We start from the raw sequence: 16,136 nt of genomic DNA, 5'->3' as shown, positions 1-16,136 counted from the left end.
TTGCTATAAGCTAGCCCATGAGGACAACTACTATGAACATGGACAACTTGCAACCTTTGGCCTCATTACAAAACACTGTTCCTTTGCTTCTTGGTGCAGACAAAAAACAGCAAAACATCTCAAAATCAAACAGCACAACAAACAGAAAGGTGGGTGTTGGAGAGGAACCAAAACTGTGTCAAAAAGATCCCATCAACTACTTTGGTTTGTGGTGATCCCATCCTCACATGCTTTAGACCAGCTAGCTGGAGAATTCTGGAAGTTGAAGTCCACAAGTCTTAAAGTTGCCAAGTTTGAAGACCTCTGCTTTAGACTCCTGAATGCAGTGCCTGAAACATACATATGAGATACTTCTTTCCTGCATAAGAAGAAGGTTGTCTACTCTTGCTGTACAGCAGTGTTTCTCAATCTTGGTCATTTTAAGATGGGTGGATGTCAACTCCTACAATTCCCCAGCCAGCATGTGAGTTAAAGTCCACCCATGTTAAAATGGCCAAGGTTGAAAAATGCTTCTCTAGACATTGAAGCAACAAAGCTCAAATATATGTTGTAAGCTACCTGGAGTCCAGTGGGATTGAGGCAATTTATGAACAAACAACTAACAAGCACATGAAAAGATAGTTATAGCATATCCTGGGGTGAAGAATGCATTCATTTGTTTTTGTCTTTTTTTAAATAAACTTGTATGCTGCCCAAATTCCAGTAACTCTGGGCAGCATATGTGTTTGCCTTTGAAACAAAAAGGGCATCATAAATGCATGTTTAATAATTGAGACCATCATCTACATCAAGGGTCTTCAAACTTGGCAAGTTTAAGACTTGTGGACTTCAACTCCCAGAATTCCTGAGCTAACATGACTGGAGGAGGAATTCTGGGAGTTGAAGTCCACAAGTCTTAAAGCTGTCAAATTTGAAGATCCCTGATCTAGATTCCTGAAGCTCAAGAAGACATAATCTTTTGTTCAGTTTTCTCCATAACAACAATGTGAGGTATGTGAGACTGAGAGATAGTATCCAACACAAAATCATCCAGTTTCCATGACTATTGCGGATTTGAATCCCAACCGCAGTCAAATACAACTACTGTACCACACTAGCTCTTGTATTGCTGGCATCATCATCAGAAGAAAACAATTGCATCTGGATTCCATTCATACTAAAATGAACCGTAAGAAGTGCCCTTAGGAAAGAATGTTATTGATGTCACCACTTCACATACTCAGCAAGGTTTTTATTTAAATTGATTTATATCGTTCTATATTTTCTCCAGGTTCTTGGACTGGATATCTTTTTCGGCACGTCAAAAACGTGGCCATTACTTCTGTCCCTGTCAGGTGGTGCTGCTGTCTTACAGATTTTTCTGCTCCTAATTTGTCCAGAAAGTCCTAGATACATGTACATAAAATGTGGCAATGTTGAAGGAGCCCAAAAAAGTAAGAAGACTTCTTCCAATTGCTTGAAAATCATGTTGAAAAATGCTGGCCTCCTACAAAAAGAGGAACTTACTTTGGATGAGGATAGTAATATCTTTGACTTTAATTAGTTTCACTCTAAAGCAGGGTTGTCAAACTCAATTTCATTGAGGGCCACATTGTGTTTGACCTTGCGGGGGGCTGGGGTAGGTGTGGCCAGGGTCGGTGTGGCCAGATTGATGTCACTTGTGTTGGAGGGGGCACTTATAGCCAGAGCGCTCTGCTAGCGAAAAAGGGCTCCCAAGCTCTGTTTTTGGCTGTTACAGCCTCCTGCAAACCTCTGCTTGCAAAAATGGATTTTGAGGGAGCCACAGTGGCCCCCCTGAGCTCTGTTTTTGCTGCCAGAGGTACTGCGGGCCGGATCTTCACTGTTTCCATGGTGACCCCACAGGCCAGATTTAAGCACCCTGTGGACTGGATCCAGCCCATGGGGGACACCCCCGCTCTAAAGGCTTTTGTTTAGCTCCTAAGATCACTGCTCTCTTATAATCCCTTCTCCTATAAATGTAAACAGAAACTTCACAGCTGCAGGATGAGAGGCTATAAGGTTTACCCTTTTACCTGGCTTCCTTGTGAGTGGTTTCCCCAGAGTTTGGGCTCACCTGGCAATTTTTCATCTAGCAATTGCTTTGCTTCAAGATCAAGTTGCTAATCACCCAATGTCATTAAATGAGGGATAGCTGGAGCTCTTTTCCATAAAGAAAGACTTTTAACGTTTTCTTCCTAGATTTACTAAAACTGAGAGGACAAAACTATGATCCCACCAAAGAACTTGAGGAAATGGAGAAAGAGAAAGAAGAATTGTCAAAAGAAAAACCTGTCTCCATTTGGCAGCTGGCTACAACTGAAACCTACCGCCAGCCATTCATAGTGGCCATAGGAGTTCATATTGCTCAACAGTTTTCTGGAATTAATGCTGTGAGTTTTTTGCATTTTCTTTTTTTGCTGATGGATATTAAGACTAAATATGTTTACTTATGTCATTATGTCATTATCTACACATATAGACTGGGTGAAACCAGGCTCAAGAGCAGTAACTGTGAGAGGGATCTTGGAGTCTTAGTGGACAACCAGCTAAATATGAGCCAGCAGTGTGCAGCAGCCGCCAAAAAAGCTAATGCAACCCTAAGTTGCATTAACAGAGAGATACAATCAAGATCAAGGGAGGTACTAATACCACTCTATAAAGCCTTAGTAAGACCACACCTAGAGTACTGCATCTAAATTTGGTCACCACACTATAAAAAAGATGTTAAGGCTGTAGAAAGAGTGCAGAGAAGAGCAACAAAGATGATTAGGGGATCGGAGGCTAAAACATATGAAGAACGGTTACAGGAACTGGGCATGGCTAGTCTAGTAAAGAGAAGGACCAGGGGAGACATGATAGTAGTCTTCCAATTTTTGAGGGGCTGCCACAGAGAGGAAGGGGTCAAGCTATTTTCCAAAGTGCCTGTCGGTCAGGCAAGGAATAATGGATGGAAACTGAACAAGGAGAAATTTAACCTGGAAATAAGGAGAAACTTTCTGACAATGAAAACAATCAACCAACGGAACAGCTTGTCCTCAAAAGTTGCAGGAGCACCATCACTTGAGACTTTCAGGAAGAGATTGGACTCCCATTTGTCAGAAATAGTGTAAGGTCTCCTGCTTGGGCAGGGGGTTGGACTAGATGACCCTTCCAACTCTGATTATCTGTATCTGTATCATTTATACCCACTGATCTAGCAGTGTTATTCAGCTGGGTGGAAGTTCTATGCAATGCAATAATAGAAATGAATATCTGTAGCTCAGGGTTAAACTGTGAAACACTTAATGCTCTCTGAGCTTAGTTGTTGGCTTGCAGACATTTCATTACCTGACTCCGTAACGTCATCAGTGCTCAGTCCAATAATAGATGTCACAAGTGATAATTAAACCATAAGCACTGGGGAAATTGGTTGAAGTCAGCTCCAACATATCAGTAGGATTGTTAATATATTCTGGGAAACATTTCCATTTTTATAAATACAGCTTCTGATTAATATGTGCTATCAGCATCCTGAAATTTCATTTAAGTCAGAGACAAAACTTTCATACATAATCCGGTGAAATAATTTCTTGCTGCTTCTAACAGGTTACTTTTGTCTCCCTTGTTAGATTTTCTACTACTCTACTGATATTTTTAAAAAAGCTCATGTCAAGAAGCCTATTTATGCAACCATAGGAGTCGGCTTTGTGAATATGGTGTTCACCGTTGTTGCTGTAAGTAACAATAGCAATAGCACTTAGGCTTGTAGACTGCACCATAGTGCTTTACAGCCCGAAATGGTTTACAGAGTCAGCATACTGTCTCCAATAATCTAGATCCTCATTTTACTGACATCAGAAAGATGGAAGGCTGAATCAACCTTAAGCCAGTCAGGATTGAACCAACAGTCGGCAGGATTAGCCTGCAATACTGCATTCTAACCACTGCACCACCACGACACTTTTTTCAGTGCCTTCAGTGCCTTTAAAAAGTAAGCACAAATTATGTGTAACAGACTTGATGTGGGTCCAAACTGGTGGCTGAGATGTTGTTTTGTCCAACCATAGTAACTGAATACAGTACTGAGAAAAGTAACTTATAGCTGTTTTTCACACTTACGACCATTGCAGCATCCCCAAGGTCACATGTTCAAAATGCAGATGCTTGGCAAGTGACTCATATTTATGACAGTTGCATGTCCCGGGATCACGTGATCAGCTTTTGTGACCTTCCATTGAGCAGTCAATGGAGAAGCCAGATTCACTTTAACAACCCTGTTACTCACTTAACAATGGCAGTGACTGAACTGAACCACTGTGGCAAGAAAGCTTGTAAAACTCACTTAGCAACAGAAATGTTGGCCTCAATTGTGGCCATAAGTGGAGAACTACCTGTATTTTTTGTCTTATTGTTATAGAATGGATAATGCCATGTTCTGCCACTGGGTGGAGCTATAAAGCTCAACGAAGCCTTTTGTCCCAGGATGAGTCCCATCCGATGAGGTCCTGCATCAGTGTTTCTCAACTTTGGCAACTTGAAGATCCTGCTGGTTGGGGAATTCTGGGAGTTTGAGGTCCACACCTCTTCCAAGTTGTCAAGGTTGAGAAACACTGCCCTAAATCCTTTCAGTCCAGCATTCTGCATCATGCAGTTGCTATCTGGGTACGTGTGGAAACCTCACAAATCTGGATGTCCCAAAGGTGCTTTTTCAAGAGGCAACTGGACTTCCTGTTTTTTCTTTGAAGACCTTTCACTTCTCATCCAAGAAGCTTCTTCAGAGTGGCTAACAATCTGTGAATTGATTTTACATAAGGAAAAAAAGCTGTCACTTTTCCACTTTTTTTTTTCTTCTCCTTTTAAAAGTCCAGACTGTTAGAGGAAGTTGTCAACTAGGCTGATGACATATTCATCCATGGGAATAATGTTGAGCAAGGAAGTACTTGTTTATTATTCAGAGATGCTATTTATGGTGCAATTCAAGTTAGAAGCATAATAGGCAGGCAGATAACAGATTCGGACATGGAGCCTTGTAGCTTAGCTTGTGCTTTGCAGATGCTTTGAGGTTTGGTTCTTATAAAACCCAGACTGCATAAACAGGAACATGAGAAATTTTAGTCAAAATCCTCTGGAGAATACATAATGTGTCTTACCTTGACTACAATTCTGTAATTGCTCTTGGTTTGTTTGTTTGTTTTTATTGTGGTTTAACAACCTTTCTTGGAAATGTTACAATGTGAGACTACCAAGCATAGAAGACATCTTCTTAAGGAATTTAGTATTACAGAAAGGAATGAGACTTGGATCTGAAGAAATCTATTTCGGATTCCATGGAAACGAAAAGGAAATATGAGGGTTTTTTTAAGAAAAAGAATTCACCAGGACGGCTTTGATCATTGTTGCAAAGTTTGAATAAGAAACTGCACTTTCCCCCCTTCTGTTTGGTTAGAATCCTAGTGTTCTATTAATCTTGGTTTTAAATAGCAGTTTTAAAATTTTGTCTTTTGACAACTGTAGTAAATATGCCACGCTGGTTCCAACTGCTGTTTATTTTTCTCTACAAGCTTTTAAATATTATCTGAGCTTTATCAGAAAATCGATGACTGGTAGTCCAGACCAATAGGTAGACATAACCATTTATTTGAACTGTGAGTGCTGAAGTAGCAGGAAAGAGCTGCTACTCAGAAAAAAATGTGCTTAGGTCAGCAATTTGGTAGGCAGGATATCAGCCAAGAGATGATGATATAGGATTACAAAGTCTCCAAGGGGTGAGACATTTTAAGGACAAGACTTTTGTGTTTTATTTCCTTAGAATACGAACCTCAAATGGATGAAAGATATTGTTTATTTATTTATTTATTTTGTCAAGCAATTATAAGATAACAGGTATAAGGATAAACATAGTTATGGATACATGAAATGGATACATATAAGAAAAATAAAAAAATAAAAAACAATAGGACAGGGAGGGTAGGCACGATTGGTGCGCTTATGCACGCCCCCTACAGACCTCTTAGGAAAGGGGTGAGGTCAATAGTAGACAGTCTAAGGTTGAAGTTTTTGGGGTTTGGGGAAGAAACCACAGAGTCATACATACATACATACATACATACATACATACATACATACATACGTAATCCTTGATTTACATCAGCAGATTTTTGTTTTTTTATCTCTCTGCAAGAGAAAACCTGCCAGAGATTAGGATTAATATATGGAATTTATAACCACCAGATGGTTTTTAAAGGGAACTGGACATCTTCACGAAGGAGAGGGCTTTCAATTATTATAAAACTCAATGACTGGTTGCTATCTTGGACATGCTGAGGCTGTACTGTGATCTTAAAACACGAGAACCCATTCAAAGACCATTTGTTATCATTCAGATAGGAAAGAAAATTCCCTGGATTGCTAAAAGTGATTTTGCTTAATTTTAAAGCAGTCATAAGCACTGCTTCATCAGAGATGCAAACCAACTTCAAAGCAAGAATAGGTTTGTCAGAGTAGGAACAATAAATAAAATGAAATGCCAACGTTAGTCCCTCATTAATGTTTAATGGCTTAAAGGAATAGAATACGGTATTCCTGAGCTAGAGAATTCCAGAGATAGGATCTATACTATAAACAGAAAAGGTCCTCTCCACAGAAAATGGAGGAAAGGAGGAAAACTTAAGTGAGTTCCCCCCTCCCCATTTTTTTAAGGATTGCCTTGTTTTCCAAAGTCTGTTTCCATCCTCTACCTCTATGTATGTGACAAAACAGAAAACAACTATCTTGACTCATGTCGAAAGTGACTCTTGGCCCACAATCTAGACTGCAGTCTGTTTACACAGCTTCTAAAAATGCTACCTCAAAGCTCTACGATTTGATAAGGGAGAGGATTTTCAACTCTGTTGATCTGTGTGGAAAGCCAGTTTTTGTGATGGACCCAGTGGATTCCATATGCAAAAAGCTTTGATGCTCACAATGTAGCTTAGTTGCATTGCTGAGCTGAAGCTGATTGTTCAATCAACAAAACTTATCTCTTCTTCCTTCCCTCCTAACCCCCTCACCCCAAAAACATTTTTTATTTATTTATTTGTCGAGCATGTATTAGATAATATATATAAGTATAAACATGATTATTAATACATGAAATGGATAAGAATAAAAGGGAGCGTTAGGACAGGGACAGTAGGCACGTTGGTACGCTTATGCACACGCCTTAAAGACCTCTTAGGAATGGGGTGAGGTCAACAGTAGACAGTCTAAGTTTAAAGTTTTGGGGGTTTGGGGAAGAAACCACAGAGTCAAGTAGAGTATTCTAGGCATTGACCACTCTGTTGCTGAAATCATATTTCCTGCAATCGAGTATAGTGCGGTTTACCTTGAGTTTGTATCTATGATGTGCCCTTGTGTTTTCACTTTCAGCTTTTCCTGGTGGAGAAAGCTGGGAGACGGATTCTCTTCATGGCTGGTCTGTTAGGCATGATGGTGTGTACCATAACAATGACTCTTGGGCTCGTACTTCAGGTAAGATACCTGTGTCAAGTGTTCAGTTATTAGTTCTGTCAACATCCACTATGTTTGAACATCTAATCTCGCTAGGAGGATGTCACTGCTACTTTGGTAGCGAGCTTTCTGTCATAAAGTGTAAATCATGTTGTGGGTCATTGGCACCTTAATTTACAAACCGCATCCTCCCAGTCAATTCCTTCATCTGCATCAGAATAAGTACATATTCTATTCAGTTCAATTGCCAAAAACAACAGCAACCAAAAACCTTGATATTTATTAAGCATCCTTAAACAAGAAAACAATTAACTAGTAAACTAACAGATAGACAAAAGCAGGGAATGATAGAAAAAGAGTTCACAGTATCTTTAAAAAAAATTCATAATAGAGCTGGAAGGGACCTTGGAGGTCTTCTAGTCCAGCCCCTCTGCTCAAGCGGAAGACCCTATACCATTTCAGACAGTCTCTTCTTTAAAACTTCCAGTGATGAAGCACCCACAGGGTCTGAAGGCAAACTGTTCTACTGGTTAATTGATCTCACTGTCAGGAAATTTCGCTTTAATTCCAGGTTGCTTCTCTCTTTGGTCCATTTCCATCCGTTGCTCCCTGTCCTGCCTTCTGGTGCCTCAGAAAATAAATTGACTCCCTCCTTCCCGTGGCAGCCTTCCAAATACTGGAATAGTGCCATCATGCCACCCCTAGTCCCTCTTTCTTCTAGACTAGCCAAAGCCAAATCCGGCAACCGTTTTTTACATGTTTTTGACTCCAGGCCTCCGATCATCTTAGTCGCTCTTCTTTGGACTTTATCCAAAGTCTCAACATCTTTTTTGTAATGTGGTGACCCTTATCTATGTCAAAAGGGATAAAACTTTGCAGAGCCATTGGAAACATTAGTGCAGGTTATTAGCATGGACAACCCAAAGAGGGGTTTTGTTGTTCCAGCAGTGAAATGTTTTATGTATCTAACTGTTCTGTGCCATTACGATCTTCTGTCTCAGGGTTTCTCAGCCACCGACACAGGTACCACTGTGACTGGTGATGCACTGGAATAATTTAAGTGGGGCATGAATCCCTTCTCCAGACAAAGAAGAAGCCAGAAAGAGGATAGTAGAGAAGGAAGAACACAACTGTCAGCATCTAGTTGCATGTGTTGATGTAAAGGGAGCCGAGGATCAGAGTGTGTTTCTTCAGTTGGAAACTGAAATATGTATATATGGAAAAGCTCTCTAGAAAAACACCATCCGAAGTAGAATTGCTGTTCAGTATTGTCCATACGTACAGCTAAGATATTGCAATGGAGATTGGACTGGACAAATGTGCCACCCTCACCATCAACAGGGGGGAAAGTCATATCTGTACCTCTTTCTTCTGGAGAGCTTAAGACAGGGATGTCAAACTCAAGGCCCACGGGATGGGGCTGGCCCGTGGGCTGGCCTGGAAATAGCAAAGGACCGGCCCACATTGCTTCTGCTGGACAAAACAGGATTCAGGGGAGCACACACGATCCCCGCCCATGCCCTATGTTTGGCCTGGACAGCCTTCTGCAGCACTCTGCCAGCCAAAACAGAGTGGGGGGGGCACATGGCCTCCCTGTGCCCTGTTTTGGCTGGCGGGGTTCGTTCCAACTCCACCCTCCATGCACCACCACCTGTCTGACCCATGGGGGAGAACTACAATGCTGATCTGGCCCTCAAAGAAATCCAGTTTGACACCGCTGGTTTAAGAGAAGATGGATGGCATATAGCAGTGTTTCTCAATCTTGCAACTTTAAGAAGGGTGGACTTCAACTCCCAGAATTCCCAGTAGGCTGGGAGTTGAAGTCCACACATCTTAAACTTGCCGAGGTTGAGAAACTCTGGTATATACCATTGTGACACAACTTGAATGCAAACATGAATCTTTTTTGGAAAGTAAATGGAACTGTTTGCAACTGCCTTATTCCAGATCATAATTTGCTTTCTAAATATAACCTGTAACCATGGGATTCCCAGGTGGCTGCCAATCCAAACACCAACCACACTGACATTTAGCATCTTCTGAGTCCAGATAAGGTCAGCTAAATGCTACTGTCCTTTCAGATCTTCTACAAAAGTGGTTGAACCATAGACCTAGCATCTTTCATCCTTGTCCAATGCACCTAGGATGGCTGGAGCTTTTAGCAACATCTGGAAGGCTTGAGAGTCTTCACTCTTTCAAGTAACCTTGCAAGATGCCTGCTATCTTTCATTGAGTAAAATAAAAAATGACTGTTATGTCATTCCATCTAGCCTTTGGCATGGAATCATGGTCCTAGTCTAACTTCTTCCATTCTTGGATTATCTACAGGGAATATAAATCTAATGTGCAGAACATAAAACCCAATAAACATCAGCCAAAATAACAATTAATTAATGAAACCATGACATCTGACCCTGTAAATAAGGTTTGCACAGAGCCACACAGAAACATGAGGGGCATCCAAATTTTTCCATTAACTGTGCCTGTAAGTTGTTGTTAACATGGTTCCATCTGCTTTTGTTTTCAGCCCAATATTGCATGGATGAGCTACGTCAGCCTAGTTTCCGTCTTCCTCTTTGTGTCTTTTTTTGAAATTGGACCAGGACCGATTCCCTGGTTCATTGTTGCAGAGTTATTCAGCCAAGGTCCTCGCCCAGCAGCTGTCGCAATCGCTGGATTTTCCAACTGGGTCACCAATTTCTGCATTGGAATGTTCTTCCCATACCTGGCTGTAAGGAAACTTTGCCATAGTGAATTGTTTTGTGTTGTTTAATATTTAATTATTTAATAGCAGTGATGGGATTCAAAAAAAAATTTTCCCGGTTTTGTGGGTCAGGCTTTGTGGGAGTGGCTTTGTGGGAGTGGCAGAGGAAGAATACTGCAAAATCTCCATTCCCACCCCACTCCATGGGAAGGATACTGCAAAATATAGTATTTTAGTATATACTATAGTATATAAAATTATATATTGCAATGTCCTACCTGTCAATGAATACTTCAGTTTCAACCATAACAATACAAGAGCACACAATAGATACAAACTCAAGGTAAACCGCACCAAACTTGATTGCAGGAAATACTACTTTAGCATCCGAGTGGTCAGTGTCTGGAATACTCTACCTGACTCTGTGGTTTCTTCCCCAAACCCCAAAAACTTTAACCTTAGACTGTCTACTATTGACCTCACCCCTGTCCTAAGAGGTCTGTAGGGGGTGTGCATAAGCGCACCAACGTGCCTACCGTCCCTGTCCTATTGTTTCTTTTTATTTTTCTTATATGTATCCATTTCATGTATTCATAACTATGTTTATACTTATGTATGTTATCTTATAATCACTTGACAAAATAAATACAATAAATAAATAAATGAAATCTCTATTCGCACTCCACTTCAGGGGAAGGATACTGTAAAATCTCCATTCCCTCCCCACTCCTGGGAGAAGGTTACTGTAAAATCCCCATCCCCTCCCTACCCCACTAACCTGCTTTCCAGCTCTGTTCTGCTGTGCAGGACAACAAAAGAAGACCCAGCCGATCAGCTGGGGGCAGGGCCAACCAGAGATAGTATTTTCCGGTTCTCTGAACTACTCAAAATTTCTGGAACTGGTCTTAACCTGCTGAATATCACCTCTGCTTAATAGCAAATTCTGCACTGTATAAATAACTGGAAGATTGTAAGTCGAGGACTATCTGTACTCCTGAAGGGTGGATACATTCTGAAATTGCCAGCCTTAGAAGGCAGGCACCATGGGACATGGCAACAGTCATAACCATGAGTCAGTTGCCAAGCATCTGAATTTTGATCGTGCGACTTTGGCGATGCTGCGATGGTCAGTCATAAGTCATTTTTTTCAGTGCCGTTGTAACTTTGAACAGTTACTAAATGAACTGTTGTAAACCAAGGGCTACCTGTACTCAGTTACTACAGTTGGGCCGTACGTAAATCGTGCTTACTTTACTGGAAAAAAACAAGCTGTGGTGGCACAGTGGTTAGAGTGCAATATTGCAGGCTAATTCTGCCGACTGCCAGTAGTTCAATTCTCACTGGCTTCAGTTTGACTCAGCCTTCCATCCTTCCAAGGTCGGTAAAATGAGGACCCAGATTGTTAAAGTGAAATATGCTGACTTTGTAAACCTCTTAGAGAGGGCTGTCAAAAAAGTACTGTGAAGTGGTATATAAGTGCTATTGCTATTGCTTCCTGAAATCAGGGATGGTATAAATGCCTTCTCTCTTTGTTTCTCGCCCATCACAGAAACTATTGGGCGCCTACGTCTTTCTGGTCTTTGCGGGCCTCCTCGTCCTTTTCGTCTTGTTTATTTACTTGAAAGTGCCAGAAACCAAAGGCAAGTCCTTCGAAGAGATTGCAGAAGAATTCCGCCGTCGAAGCAAGAAAGTTGTCGGAGGACCTACTGAAATGGAGTATTTGGGAGCCAACCAAGAGGCTTAGAAGCATCGTTGCAAGAAGAAGGCTTGGAGTCAACCCAGTAGAAACTCTGGAGAAACAGGTTTAAAAAAAAAACTATAAATGTGTGGAAGGTTAAATCTGTTCTATGACTACTAGTGGATGATTTTGCAGAGCAGTCTCTTTAATTTCTCGGTTCCCTCAGGAACATGTTGTGTTATGGAGTCTCACGAACCTTATGCAAAAGAGGCCAAGGAAGAAACTTATGGGGAGGGCTATTGGATTAATGGGGACCTATATTCCCATTGATCCATTGTACAGGTATTCCTTGACTTACAACCAGAATTGAGCCCCAAATTTCCACTGCTAAGCAAGACTTAGCCTTGCCAAATCTCAGCCTAGAGCCCATTTTATGACCTTTCTTGCCACAGTGGTTCGTTCAGTTGAATCGCTGCCATCGTTAAGTTAGTAACATGGTTGTAAAGCGAATCTGGCTTCCCCGTTGACATTGCTTGGCAGACGGCCGCAAAAGAGGATAACCTAATCCCTCCCCAGGACACTGCAACCCTCATAAAGACGAACCAGTTGCCAAGCGTCTGAATTTTGATCACATGACAATGGGGATGCTGCAGTGGTCAGAAGCGTGGAAAACAGTCATAAGTCTTTTTATAAGAGCTGTTCTAACTTTGAACAGCCACTAAATGAGTTATTGTAAATCAAGGATTACCTGTATTCTCTGGTGTTTGGGCAAAGAAGAAAAAAAAAAGCACAAAACAGAAGTTATTCCTACTCAAGAAAGATATATCTATGTGTGTGTATTTATGCACACATATAAATTTCCAAGAATTAAGGTGTTTTGCCAGTCAGGGAAGTCCACTTTGTTAATATTGGTTTTTGTAGCTTAAGGAAGGTTCAGCAAACATTTATTTCTTTTCAGTCGATGTTAAGTCACTCTGGTCTTTGAAAAGTGAAATGCCATCAGGTCACCATATTCTGCCTCTGCCACATCTTGAGGTCCAGTTGCTGCCAGAGCGATAGTCATTTGGGAGGCGAATACAAGAAGAAAGAAAGCGACTGGATCCAAAAGGGAAATCAGACGATGCATTCACCGTGGCTGTATTCCTCCTTTTTAAAAAAAACAAAAACCAAAACCAAATGAAATCTACTTTGGATATTAGCAGATCGCTTGTCAGTCTTCACTTCCTCTACTGGTAGCCTTGGGTACCTCCAGTGGGAAGGCTGTTTATTAAAAAGCATTTTGTGGCAATTCCATGCTTTCTTCCTTAAACATTTTGTCCTTAAAAAAAGAAAACGGATGGAAGTGGATGGAAAAGTCTATTTTATCGCCACTGCTGCAATATGTCTTATATTTGGAAAGACGATGTGGCCTGGATCTTTTGCAAAATTCTATGCAAAAGTCAGGGCATGATGGTTCTTGCCGTGCACCGACATCTCTTTGCTCATTTCATTTCATGCAATGTGTTTTTTCCCCCACTTCTGCCTGTTTCTGCTGACATGAGTCCTCCTTCCGCCTTAGCATTCCTCATTGGCATACTCGGGGTCCAATGTGGCTTTCAGAAAATACAGATAGTCCTCAACATACGACCGCAACTGAGCCCAACATTTATGTTGCTGAGTGAGATGTTTGTTTGGTGAGTTTTGCCCCATTTGGTGACTTTTCTCGGCACAGTTGCTTCGTGAATCACCGCAGTTGCTCGTAACACAGTTGTTAAGCAAAGCTGGCTTCCCGGCCAACTTTGTTTGTCAGAAGGTCACAAAAAGTGATTGTAGGACACTGTGACCATCATAAGTATAAGTCAGTTGCCAAGTGTTTGAATTTTGATCACGTGACCATGAGGACCATGCTTGCAAGGGTCGTATGCATGAAAAAGTCATAAATCACTTTGTTCGGTGCAATTTGTAACTTTGAACGGTCACTAAACTAAATGCTGTAAGTCGAGGACTATTTAAGAAGCATTTAAATGCCACCTAGAGTTTTTTTATTAGTGAGGTGCGCGGCATATACATTTAGTAAACACATTTTTAAATCTTGCTCAGGAATGTACATAGAAGATGTGTTGAAAACAAAGAAAAGGTTGCACAGAGATAAGAACAGCTGTGCTTTTGAGAATTGAGAAATAAAAAAAAATCAATATTAAAGGGGCTGAAAAAGTGTGGCAAATGAAGTTTGGCTTTGGTTAAAATACAATTTAAAAAACTTATCCTATCAATGCAATGGATATCAGTGTCTGCTTGTGTTGGAGGAGATGCTTCAGAGAGGCAGGGTATATAGATGATGCTTTAGAGATCTCACGGCACTGTCTTTCCTATAATTTTATTATGAAAATGATGGGAACACACTTCTATCGTGTATCTCTTCACTCTTTTCCTTACTTTTCTGTAAAAGTGAATCGTATCATGGAGCAAAGCAAAACTATGTTCCAGGCAGGACTGATGCCACACTTAGACAGCAACATCAAGGGTAGAAACAAGGTGATTATCAACAGTGTTATGGATCTCAAAGGTGCTTTTTCAAAAGGCAACTGGACCGGGTTGTTTTTTAGAGGAGGAGGAGGAGGAGGAGTTTTGCTGAAGGCCATTGGCAAAATGGTGAGGGCTATGGAAGGATTAGTTCTGACAGGATGGTGGAGGGTTGGAAGAATACTATTTATTTGCAGTCATCCTGCAGTCCTTTTGGCAGTTCCAAGAGGAGTCCCTCCTTACACTGGCCCTCTGATCCTGAGGGCATAGCTAAACTCCCAAATGGCCTCAAGAGCTCTCAGGGAAAGTGCTAAGACCAGATTTGAAAAAAGCACCTTTGAGACAATTATGACCTGGATGACTGAAAATCTCCACCGACAGTGTTATGCATGTTTGACAGCCTGCACCGAAGATTTAAACTTTCTTGCATTGCCATTGTCATGAATTCCAATCTTACAGTCAAGATTTCAGAAGGACTAGAGTTCTTTTCTCTATTGGAAAGGCAAAGAGGTTTCTATTTTATTTTTGCACCGCCCCACCCCCAGGCCAGCAAAATATTTGGAAAAGAAAGAGGACCTGGGTATGTCCAATTCCTGTCTCTGGGTTCTAATTCAGGGCATGCATTAATTTTAAAACTGAACAGATTAAACTAATGTTGCTGAGTGTTATCTTCAAGCAAATATTGTCACTTTTTTGAAAGAAAGAAAGAAAGAAAGAAAGAAAGAAAGAAAGAAAGAAAGAAAGAAAGAAAGAAAGAAAGAAAGAAAGAAAGAAAGAAAGAAAGAGAAAGAGAGCTTCATTTATCTCATAATATCTCCCTGTGGAAAATACAGTCTAGGCCACCAATTAGCACCAGCCTAGCAAATATTGCTATAGAGTAGACTGTTTTATCCTGACAGTTTATTATTTAAAAAAGAGCATAACCAAAGAGTAGAAATCCAAAGTACCTGACAGCAGGACAAGAAGCAATGGATGGAAACTAACCAAGGAGAGAAGCAATCTAGAACGAAGGAAAAATTTCCTGACAGTTAGAACTGTTAATCAGTGGAACGATTTGTCTCCACAAGCTGTGGGTGCTCCAAAACTGGAGGTTTTTAAGAAGAGATTGGAGAGCCATCGGTTTGAAATGGTACAAAATTTCCTGCCTGAGCAGGGGTGGTGGTGGACTAGAAGACCTCCAAGGTCCATTTCCACCTTTTATTCTGTTATTCTATGCCTACCAGTCATTCTGCCTGAGGCAATATCCATAGCTATCTGTGTAATCATGCATTATCTACAGTTTTGATAGGTTGGAAATAAACAGTGTTTCCCCTGTGATTTCATGCAATGTTATTGTTTTTATTACTATATTGATATCATATCAGGTAGAGGATATAATCCTCTTTTCCTATTAACTGGTTTAATCTTCCCAGATTAGGCTGTGGGATTTTGAGTGGGCCTGGCCCCCAGAGTGATTTTTATGGTTGAGGAAAATATGAACAAGAATCTTGTATCTTTATCAAACCCTGTTAATACTTCATTACTCCAAATAAAAATTAAATGGTTTAGTTATGCTTGCCAGGGTTTATAGGACTTGATTTTCCACCTCTACCTGTGCAAATTCATAAATATATACACTCAGAAAATGTATTCACAGAATATATTTAATCATATCAGAGAAAGCTACAGCAGATGCACTCATGCAGCATATTAAGTTTGGTTAATATTAATGCTAGATAAGTTTGTTATGGCTGAAATGATGGAATCTGAGCCACTGTTTAGTGGCTCAAAATCCTCAAAATCCTT

At 40.7% G+C, this 16,136-nt stretch overlaps 1 protein-coding gene across 2 annotated transcripts in view; it reads left to right on the top strand.

Annotated features, from left to right (window-relative positions):
* SLC2A2 (solute carrier family 2 member 2) overlaps positions 1–15,668 on the top strand; it is a 38,286-nt gene extending 22,618 nt beyond the window's left edge. The window contains exons 6-12 of one of the 2 annotated variants that reach the window (XR_015743625.1): positions 1,271–1,433; positions 2,200–2,390; positions 3,609–3,713; positions 7,387–7,488; positions 9,995–10,198; positions 11,721–11,973; positions 12,808–15,668. Coding sequence is in view for 1 of the 2 variants with exons in the window: in XM_026705761.2 (XP_026561546.1) it covers positions 1,271–1,433; positions 2,200–2,390; positions 3,609–3,713; positions 7,387–7,488; positions 9,995–10,198; positions 11,721–11,915 (960 nt within the window). In the remaining variant the exon portion in view is untranslated. Of the gene's footprint in view, positions 1–1,270; positions 1,434–2,199; positions 2,391–3,608; positions 3,714–7,386; positions 7,489–9,994; positions 10,199–11,720 lie in introns of both variants that reach the window. The other variant, XM_026705761.2, reaches the window with a different exon arrangement.
* The last annotated feature ends 468 nt before the right edge of the window (positions 15,669–16,136 follow it).

The sequence above is a fragment of the Pseudonaja textilis genome, chromosome 4 (genome assembly GCF_049901715.1).
Source record: "Pseudonaja textilis isolate UNSWEBS1 chromosome 4, rPseTex1.2, whole genome shotgun sequence".
NCBI classification, from domain to species: Eukaryota; Metazoa; Chordata; class Lepidosauria; order Squamata; family Elapidae; genus Pseudonaja; species Pseudonaja textilis.
This window is presented reverse-complemented; position numbering and strand designations above follow the sequence as displayed.